Source organism: Microtus ochrogaster, unplaced genomic scaffold, assembly GCF_000317375.1.
Source record: "Microtus ochrogaster isolate Prairie Vole_2 unplaced genomic scaffold, MicOch1.0 UNK1, whole genome shotgun sequence".
Lineage (NCBI taxonomy): Eukaryota > Metazoa > Chordata > Mammalia > Rodentia > Cricetidae > Microtus > Microtus ochrogaster.
The window spans coordinates 11,503,814-11,513,862 of NW_004949099.1; the positions used below are offsets into that span (position 1 = coordinate 11,503,814).

The window sequence follows — 10,049 nt, forward strand, 5'->3', positions numbered from 1 at the left end:
AAAAAAAAAAAAAAAAAAAAAAAAGCATATGAAATTGGGATCAAAACATTTATATGTATATGAAGTTCTCAAAAATTGATAAATATTATATTTAAAAATCATACACCCCCACACACAGGTGCTGGAGAGAACTTGCTTAAACTGGAATCCCATATGTCACTGGTAAAACAACCAGTGCTTTGGAAATGCCTGACAGTAGCCCTAAAAGTTAAACACAGTTACTCTTTGTCCCCAGTGGACACTAGAGGGTCAATTTCTAAGAGAAATAAAACGTAAATACAAAAACCTATGCCCACACATTCCCAATGCCCCACACAAAACTCCCCTCTTTACCTTCGGGGGTCGTGCACCTCCACAGCAAATTTCTTCTCACGGAAATACAAATTTTCCAGCTGTTTCCATTGAAATAGCTAAAAGAAATGAAGAAAGCCATGTCGCTTGTATTACTCTTATTTTTTTTTTACCAAGTCTCTTAGCCAAATGATTGCAGGTTCCCTGGAGGGACACTGACGAGGTCAAGTACAAACTGGTGATTTATCAACTTTCTACAAATCAGCTATAACCTGAAACCATTTTCTTCTTTCTTCTGACAGCAATGTTTACCTAGTAAACGTCACATCACCTCACCGGTAAATCTTCCTTGAACAATAAAACCGAGCATCTGCAGAACACACATTCAGTTTTTCCCCTGACTCAACCCTGTGACAGGAAACCTGTATTGATTACTGTAAGCAGGGACTCTCTGTTTAAAGACGGAGACTTCAAACTTAAGTGGAAAGCTACTGGGGGTGGGGGTGGGAGGTCAATAAAGATCAGAGATAACATTTCAAAGGCATTCAAAGTGAAAGTAAAAGAGATTCCCAGGTTGAGGTGAGTCTGCCCAGCAGCTTCTCACCTAGCCCTAAGTCCCCCTAAGTGACTCAGGCTGAGTGTAGGAATCCAGCCAGGGCTGGAGTTGGGGGTGGGGAGAGGGCTGGCTCTTGTAGCTTTCTTAAGTTAAGAGCCTCCAGGTATGGCCAGAGCTCCCAAACTCTGCCTTCGCCGTGGGTCCAGCTGCCTTTCTGACGTTGGACTCGGGAGTGATTTGCCATTCGGGTGGAGAAAGAAATCTTGTTGGAAACGTGTATTCAAAAACTAAATAATTTGATAAAACATATTGACAGGAGTGAGCATGCCTGGCTGTATTTTCCAACCCCTTCATTAAGTCTCCGACTGATGCAGGCTTTACAGGGTGGTCCTCTCACCCAGCCTCCGTCCACTAGGGTCTGCCTCCACAGAAACATGATGCCCAGAGTCTCTTAGCACACAATTAGTTGTCTAATTAAGAAACATTGCTTTGCAGGACACAGTCAGCGAACACATTTCCTGGAGAACAGAAACTTTTCACAAACGTGGGCCCACAGGAAGGATGGGCTGAGCTGTAGGGTTGTCTGAGGGCACCGTGTTCAGACCGGACCTTCGACCCCCAACAGCACGACAGACCAGCGTGCACCAAGGACACACAGCTGTCTGCAACTGCCCACTTGCCCGTTTCAAAGAATTAGTAAACACAGAAAGCTACATACCAGTGTCCTAAAGTGTCTGTAAAGTTGAGATAGTCATTTCCTTTCCAGCCAGAAGTTCCCCCAAATGGGGCAGAAACGTTGAGAGGAAGCCCCAGGATCCTGGTCTGTCTCCCTACCCCGATGGCAGCTCCGGTGCCTTCTGAGTCGAGTTTCATAAGACACTTAGGTGTAACTCGGTTTCACAGACCGAGCCTCCCACGGTTGACACACCACTGACATCAACCACTCTGCCCAGGGACACCTCCCCAGCACACTCTTTCCCGTCAGGGAGAGGGGAGCCAGGTTCTCTCTGGTAGATTTTCTCAGAAAAGACTTCTAAAATGGGGCAGCCTGGACTCCCACGATACTTCTGGCAGGTGAGCCGACTTTGAATCCAGGCAAGAATTTCACCCAGGGCTGTTTGAGGAAAACCTTTTTACCCAGGTCTACTCACTGGCACAGGAACAGGTTCAACAGGAAGAGTCAGAAGGCAGCCAGGCTGTGTTTTCCTTTGCTGTCCATTCCCACACACATAAAACCAGGGCTCCACTTGAAACCTGATCTCTGAGAGCCGCCACCTCCCCCTCTTATCACTTACAAATGGGAAATGCTAGGCTGACTCCATTCAGCCTGCCCAGAGCAGAGAGCAAGCTGGCGCCCAGCAAGGAGGAAAACCCTCCTTAAAACGTGGAGGGCTTCGACTTATAGAGAATCAGAAATGATTACAATGCAACCAGATTTGCAAAAGTTATGGGAACCAGGCAAGATTTTGGGGGAGAAGGGGAAGCTCCTTTCTCCCTGGAAATCTTGAAAGTTTGTGTAAAAGGTGTCTTTGGGAACATGCCTGGAACCGTGTAAAAGTGGCCTGGAAGGACGCACACTGAGCTCACAGTGGTGGACTCCAGGTAGACTAATGTCCCGGGAGTAAGTGGGACAGGAAACCTCAGCTTGAGAAAAGCTGAGGTGAAGTTAAACTGACAGAATTGGTCAGTGGCCACATGCATGGTTTTGCCTGAGTTCTCATAAGTTTTGGAAATCAGTCCTCACAATTTACTCTCGCACTAAAGTAATACTCATTTCTCAAAACTATGAAAAAGTTGACGGAACGAACGCCAGTGTGTCTGTTCAGAGCCCAGATCTCGGTCATCTGGGGGGTTCTTTAGAAACCTCACGTGACTGTCAGGGACGTCCTAGCAATGTTTACAGTTGCTACAGACACTTTTCACTGTGGCTGCACTCTGTCTAGCTGGTGGTTAGATGTAAGATAGTTTGCTTGATAGATCTTTTTTTTTTTTTCTTTTCTTGAAACTTGTGTAACTATTCTTCCACTGTACTTTTCAATTGTCTGCCTGCTTTCAAAGGGATAGGGAGAGGCTGTGAAAGAGCCAGCGGAGTGAGAGGAAGGAAATACCCTGGCGGATGCCCTTTAAAGGGGTACAAGCATGCTGGATCTAACAGACTACCAACTGTGGATTTCAACCAGGGCTCACAGGCTCTTCTCCTGGTCCAGTGCAGAGCGTAAAGAAGAAGCCAGAGGCTCCCTCCAGCCAGATCCATGTGGACACTTCAGACCAACGGAAAAGGAAGAGGAGCACTGGTTAGGGAAATATCCAAGGCAACCTGACTGGTGCAAAACTTTCTCAGAGAAGTAGCCTCTGAAACACAGGAAGACTTTTTTATCTCTGAGAAAGGAAGAAGGCACCACGGGACTTCTGAATCTGAGGGGAAGGTTCAGGCTCCAAGGAGGCTAAACAGAAGCAGTTGTTCACTCAGATAGACTACTGCTTGGAGAGCTGTCTGTCAGGCACGGTGTGGTGTCTGTCAGGCATGGTATGGTGTCCTATGAGTTAAGATGGTGAGGCATTATGTATGCATATGTGTACACAGACCTCCTTGGAAGTTTTCTACTAAAACAGAAAAGAAATTGCCCAATTCAAAATCCTAATCTTGAAGACTTTAAAGAAGGAGGAAGACAGGAAGAAAGGGGACGAAGTTTGCTTTCGATGGGGTTCAGAACACGGAAAGGACACGTTTGTCTTCAGTCAGTGTTCATTGTCAACGGGCACTTAGCAGAAGCCATGCACTTGAGAATCTGTTGTTTATAGAACTGATGCTGCCAGCTGCAAAAGGGAAATAGCTGAAGGAGGAAAATAAGACAATTAATTAGGTCTTCTAGATGCCTCTCTACTACAGAGTCATTTACAATGATAGCCGTCCCCTTTGGAGTCAACAGAAGGAAGCAGATACTAACAGGTAGCAGCCGGCAATCCTGGGTTGCTTTGATACCGAAAAAGTAAATAAACAGATAGAACAGGGAAAGAAGGGGAGTGTAAATAATATCAATGATGATATAATCAAGAAATCACAATAGGAAGACATGGCTCAAAGTCATTATCACTCAAGTGAATTTAAACACTGAGGTTGAATAGCAAGGTGGCATCAAATACAGTTTTGAAATTGAACTTGTGTAAAATACTGTATACACACGAAGTTCTCTTCCTGTTCAGACACAAAGGAAGCTGAAGGCTTTAGGGGGTGGGAAATGCCCCATTATGATGCGTTACTCAAAGAAATAAGTATCTTAAATATTTAAGGCACTTTGTTGAAATCAATAGTTAGGTCCCACTGGTTTATACACACTTGAAAAGATTAAAAACAGTTCTGCCACATCTGCACCTACTACAGAGATTCCTGGATGGGGCTGGAGAGACGGCTATGCACTGACTGCTCTTCCAGAGGACTCAAGTGCAGTTCCCAGTACCCAGAGGACAGCGCACAACTGCCTGTGACTCCAGTTCTAGGTGGTCCGATGCCTTCTTCTCACCTCCATGGGTACCAGGCACACATGTGCTACACATGCATGCAAACACAACTAACTAAATATTCACACACAAATAAATAAATAAAATAGAAAAAGCAAAACAAAACAGATTGGTATTTTGAGAGGGTGGGGTCCTGAAGGACTTTTAGGAAACAGGTCTAATGTATACCAGGAGATTTCAACTCATTCCTTCTCAATGACAGCATTTTATGGCTCTTATTGTTAGTCACAACCCTGGCTGTCCTGGAACTCACTATGTAGACCAGGCTAGTTTTGAACTCATAGAGATCTGCTTGTCTTTGTCCCCCCACATGCTGGGATTAAAGGCCTTCAGTACCAAGCCCAGCTCAACAGTATGTCTTGAATCCTCCTATGGGTGAGGCTCTTCACTTATTGATGAACACTGAACAGGTCCCATCCCTCATGGCATGCACACACAAGAGCCGACCAGCCTGTCTAGGTTTGCAATTGGATCCACTACTCAGAGCTGTGCTGGTCAGTGAGGTCCTTAACTTTCCAAAGTCTCGGTTTCCTCTTCTGTCAAGTGGCCCAATGATGCCTGCCTCCAAAGGCTAACCAAAGACATTTTTATGTTTATAGGGTACTTGACCTAGAGCCTGGCTTGCAGTATACATCTGGAAAGGGGTTGAGCTAATAGGCTGTGAAGGGCTTGCTCTACACTTGGTAATTGTTACTAAATAGACGACAGTCACTTCAGAGCAGAAACAGAGCTAGCAATCGCTATCTGGCTCCACATCTGCCTCTCCACAGCTCAGTTAGTGGTTCTGCTGGCATAGCTGTGTCATCAGGCCTCGATGTCTATGACCACACTGGCCTGGTCGTGTGGATCTCTTGGGTGGTTCCCTGATGCATCCTGCAAGGCAGAAATCTGTTCTTCTATCCTGTACCTGGTGGTCATCGAGGAGTAGAGGGACAGAGGGTGGGGTGTCAGCTTGCCCCACAGCCAAACCGGGCAGCAAGCTCCCGTCTGTCTGGAGGAGCCAGGGAGGAGAAATGTGCCCCAGCATGCAGAGGAATGCAGGAGAGCCAGCTGCCTAGGGTAGGGGGTTTCCTTGAGACACCCCTGGTGGTGGTGGTGGGGGGGTGACTTGGATAGAAAGTGTCCAGTTCTTTTAAATCATGACAAGCTGCAAGTAAACACACCTAGTACCCTACCTATGGCAATAAGGTAGGGTAGGAAAAGATGTCCTAGGAGTTGGGACGTTTCCTGGCTCATTGTACTACAGGTTAATCATTTAACTGCAAATTCACATGGAAATGACTAAATTCGGGATAGTCGCAGCCAAAGTACATCAAACAATGAGTCACTCCGATAGGGTGATCCCCTTGTGATGGGAAGGAAAGCAAACCAGGCGTCATTGGCTTAGTAGGTTTCATGCTACAGGTGACCCCTGGTGAATAAAGGTGCCGCGGAAGCCGTTTGGAGTACCGCAAACCAGGTGCACCGACTCTTCTCCACAACCAGACGCAGAAGCAGCATCTTAAGCTGGATCCCATCCAGGAGAAAATGATGGCTCACAGAGGTGTGACCACCCGGCCAAGTCACCCAGTCAACCGGGATGGATCTGGGATTTACACACAACCAGAGTCAGGCTCAAGAGTCCAGCATAGCACCAGAGCACGCCACTTCTATAGTTAGGGAGGACTCTATGGGGACATTTGTATTTTAAACAGGAGGAGAACAGCAATATTTATACTTCAGATGAAAAAGAATAGAGGTGGCAACTATGGCAGCCATTTGTGGAATAGGACAAGTCCCTTCTTGAAATGGGGTTTGATTTCACCGACAAGGCTAGTCTTAGGTGCATGTTGATCCTCCTGCCTCAGCTTCCCAAGTGCTGGGATTGCAAATGCCCCCGTGAGGGCATCTCCCTCAGCCTCACTCACCAGTGGTTTTGCAGTTCATGATAACTGCACTGTTCCCCACTCCCACACCACCTCCAGGCCATCTGGCCATGGGAGGAGAGCTGGCTAGTGATCATATGGGAAGTGGGGGAGGCTGCCAGAACACAGCACAGACGCCGTGTCCTGTCCCACTATGCACAAAGGAAATCCCAGTCCCACACCCCAAAGGAAATCGTAATCCAGCTGGAGTCGAGAAACGCTGAGTTGGGGAGTCACATCTAGGTTCTGAGAGCTAGACTATGTAAATAAGAGGCTTTAGATTTTTTTATTCTCTAAAACAGTAAGTTTCAGAGTTCTGTTTCTTTCAGTTGGATAATACTTTTAGGATTCCGTCACATTTCAAAGTCTAAACATAACCTGATGGAGAGACTTACTATACTTGATCAGACGAAAGAGGTCCTGCTAAGAGCATCTGCTGTGGTAAAAACATTTTCATAAGAGAACCCAGCAGGCTGGGCAGTGGGGGTGCATGCCTCCAATTCCAGCACTCTAGAGGCTGAGGCAAGGGGATCTCTGTGAGCTCTAGAAAGCAAGTTCCAGAACTGCCAGGACTGTTACACAGCAAAACCCTGTCTTGAAAAACCAAGCGGGGGTGGGGGTGGGGTGAGGAGGGGTGGGATGGAAAGGTGGGTTAGGAACTGGGGGAGATCCCAACAGAAGATGCTCAGAATCTGAATATTATTTTCTTTAGGTGTGATCTCATAGCTATATATACATAAAATGTCACACCTTACATGCAACCAAGTACACACGTTTGCTATTTGCAAATACGTTTAGATGAAAAAGTTCTCAGTATTAAAAAAAAAAAAACGTGTCATATGAAAACCAAACGTCTAAAATGGGATCACCTCACCCAGTCTCCCCTGTGGCCAAGTCTCTAACCTCCCATGGCTGAGGTACTGACTTCCTCCTTGTAAGAGCTTGTGTGGGGGCACGTGCGCATGTGTGCCAGACAACCAGGCCTGGCACGGTGCTGCCACAGATGACCAAGGATCGATCGATCTCTCTCTCTCTCTCTCTCTCTCTCTCTCTCTCTCTCTCTCTCTCTCTCTCTCTCTCTCTCTCTCTCTCTCTCTCTCTCTCTCTCTCTGCTTCTTCCTCTCCCCCCCCACCCCGCCTCTCTGACAGGGACTCATTGCTTCTCAGTCTGACTTCAAACTTACTCTGAAGTTGAGGATGTCTTTGAATTTCTGACCTTCATACCTCTACACCCTGAGTGCTCAGATATGAGCTGTGTCCCATAATACCTGGCTTATAAGGGGCCGGGGATCAAACTTAGGCTCTCAAGCATGCTGGGCAATCTTTCTTCCAGCTGAACTCCAACACTAACTCTCCGTATCATTTGTCTTTGTGTGTGAACAATTCTACCACTGGTTAAGGCCCAGGTGGAGCTAGTAACAGAGTAGCCATGCGGTTTGTGATGGTTCTCCTATGTAGAGCCACTTCCTCTTCTGCAGGGATCACCCACCATTCCTACACAGAATCCTTATTCTGGAAGGTGTGGCTAGTGGTTAGAGGGAGGGTTAAATGTTTACCCTCCCTCCTTCCCAGCAGCCACTAGGTACTCTGCACGGATCTCACCATCCAGGTCTTAGCTTAAATGTCACTTCCCTCAGTCAGGCCTTCCCTGAGCACACCAAATGTCTCTCCCCATGCCATGATTGTCTCTGTATCTCATCAGTTCCTATCAGAGGCAATCCAAAGTTTACAATTATCTGATTTCTTTGCGTACTTGTTTCTCACCACCATCTCTCTAGAATAGGTCATCAGCCACCGCTTGCCTCCTCCAGAGTATATTTTGACATTTCTTTTTGGTCACAAAACAACTTAAGTTATAGCTTTGGCCATGGCCTGCGGGCATCAAGACAATACCTCCCAGCCTCCCTTGTGATGAGATGCGGACTTCCTAGAGCTTGCTCCAGAATGCCCTTCACCTTCGACCATACTCAGCGGAATCTTGGAAGGTACTCCTCCTAGAACTACAGACCCTAACTGCACTTAGACATAGAGGTAAAGAGAGATGTCATATTATAAGGCAAAGTATGGTGTGGAGGGGGCTGCGTTCACTCTGAGCAAATCCCTTTAGCCCACTGGGTGCCCACAGCACTGTGGGGTAAGAGTGTAGACAGAATTCTTTGAACTTGATAGGTGAGAAAATGGGGGCACAGAGAGGTTAAGTGGCAGTTCCAAGTCAGCCAGCTGGTCAGTGGGTATGCAGAACTGGTTCTTATTCCAAACCCATGTTATAGGATTGGCCGTCTCCTCCCACTGGCTCTGCAGGTTCTAACAATCAGATTGATTATTGGTGGGGCTGAAGCTTAATCACACACTTTCCAAACAGGATGGACTGGTCTCCTGACCACATGTTGTAATCCAGTGTTTCTTGTCCACACCAGACAGTTTGTTGTATTGATGGAGAACGTTCTGCTAGCATTAATCTGCTCTGCGGAGAGGAGGAACATCTGTGGTCCATGGTGACACGCTGGTGGCGGAGAGAGCAAGGAGGAGTTGGGGTGGTCAAGATGCCTGTGATCAGAGAAACAAGCAAGGTGCTGCCTGGAAGTAAAGGAACGAGCCAGGGACTGCTATGACAAGTGAACAGAAGGCTTTTGTGCTTATTACTCAACCCATCTGCCTCCAGGCACAAGGGACTTCCAACAGTTAAAAAAAAATCAGTTAACCAAAGGTCAGTGATGGTATTCACTACAAGGCTCCTTTATCACGCTACACTGTAAAAAAGATGCTAATCTCGAAAGGAACTTCATCAGGATGGTCTAGATGATGCCTGACTGGGGAGCCATATCAGTCTCCCATCGCTGCTCCCCTAGAGGCCCTGCTTTCCCAGGTAGGGTCAGAGTTCAGTCATGACATACACACGATCACCTTACTCCCCCACTGTCTAGTTCCTTGGGACAGACATTTTTGCCCCTCGAAGTACTAAACTGGCACTAAAAACCTAGTTAGAGAGGCTGGGGGTGTAGCTCAGTTGGTAGGGTGCTTGCCTAATATACATGAAGTCCTGGGTTTGAACCCCAGTACCACAAAAACCGGGATGGTGGTGCACACTTGCAAACTCAGCACTGGGAAGTCGGAGGCAGGAGGATCAAAAATTCAAGATTTCTTGACTAAACGGCAAGTTCAAGGCCGGTCTGGGATACAGGAGGCTCTGTGGTACAGTCGTTAATTCATTATTTTTCTTTTCCCAAATGGCACATCTCCATGCATTATGGGTAAGGAACCAGGGAGAAAAGGGTTTATAAGTAACTAAATATAGGCACTCTTACTATACCAGGGCTGCTTTGCAGCAGTGTTGGGTCCTTCTCTGTCAGTAACCCAAAAATACTTCCCAATTAGTCTCTTTAATTGTCTGTCTCCCTCATTCCCAAGGAGTGGTGAGCAGTATGTTTATCAGGCATGGGGCAGAATATACTCTCACTTAGTTCTCACAGCCGCCTCATGCAGCTAGTGGGATTTTGGCTATGCAGATAAGGAAGATACTTCTAAAGAGATGAAAGCTGTGCCCAAGATCACACAGCAAATAAGGCTTGGACATATAGTTTAGTGGTAGAATGCTTGCTTAGCTTGCCTGAGGCTCTAGCTTGCATCCCCAGCATGGAAAAATACACACACACACACACACACACACACACACACACACTCACACTTTGAACCAAGATCACACAACAAATAAGGCTTGGACATATAGTTTAGTGGTAGGGTGCTTGCTTAGCTTGCCTGAGGCCCTAGCTTGCATCCCC

The 10,049-nt window shown here is 46.8% G+C and overlaps 1 protein-coding gene across 2 annotated transcripts in view; it reads right to left on the reverse strand.

Annotated features, from left to right (window-relative positions):
• The window catches only part of Frmd4b (FERM domain containing 4B), a 191,707-nt gene that overhangs the window by 24,352 nt on the left and 157,306 nt on the right, over positions 1-10,049 (reverse strand). For both annotated transcript variants that reach the window (XM_026788213.1, XM_005364928.3), the window contains exon 12: positions 334-410. In XM_026788213.1, the coding sequence (XP_026644014.1) occupies positions 334-410 (77 nt within the window). The remainder of the gene's footprint in view (positions 1-333; positions 411-10,049) is intronic.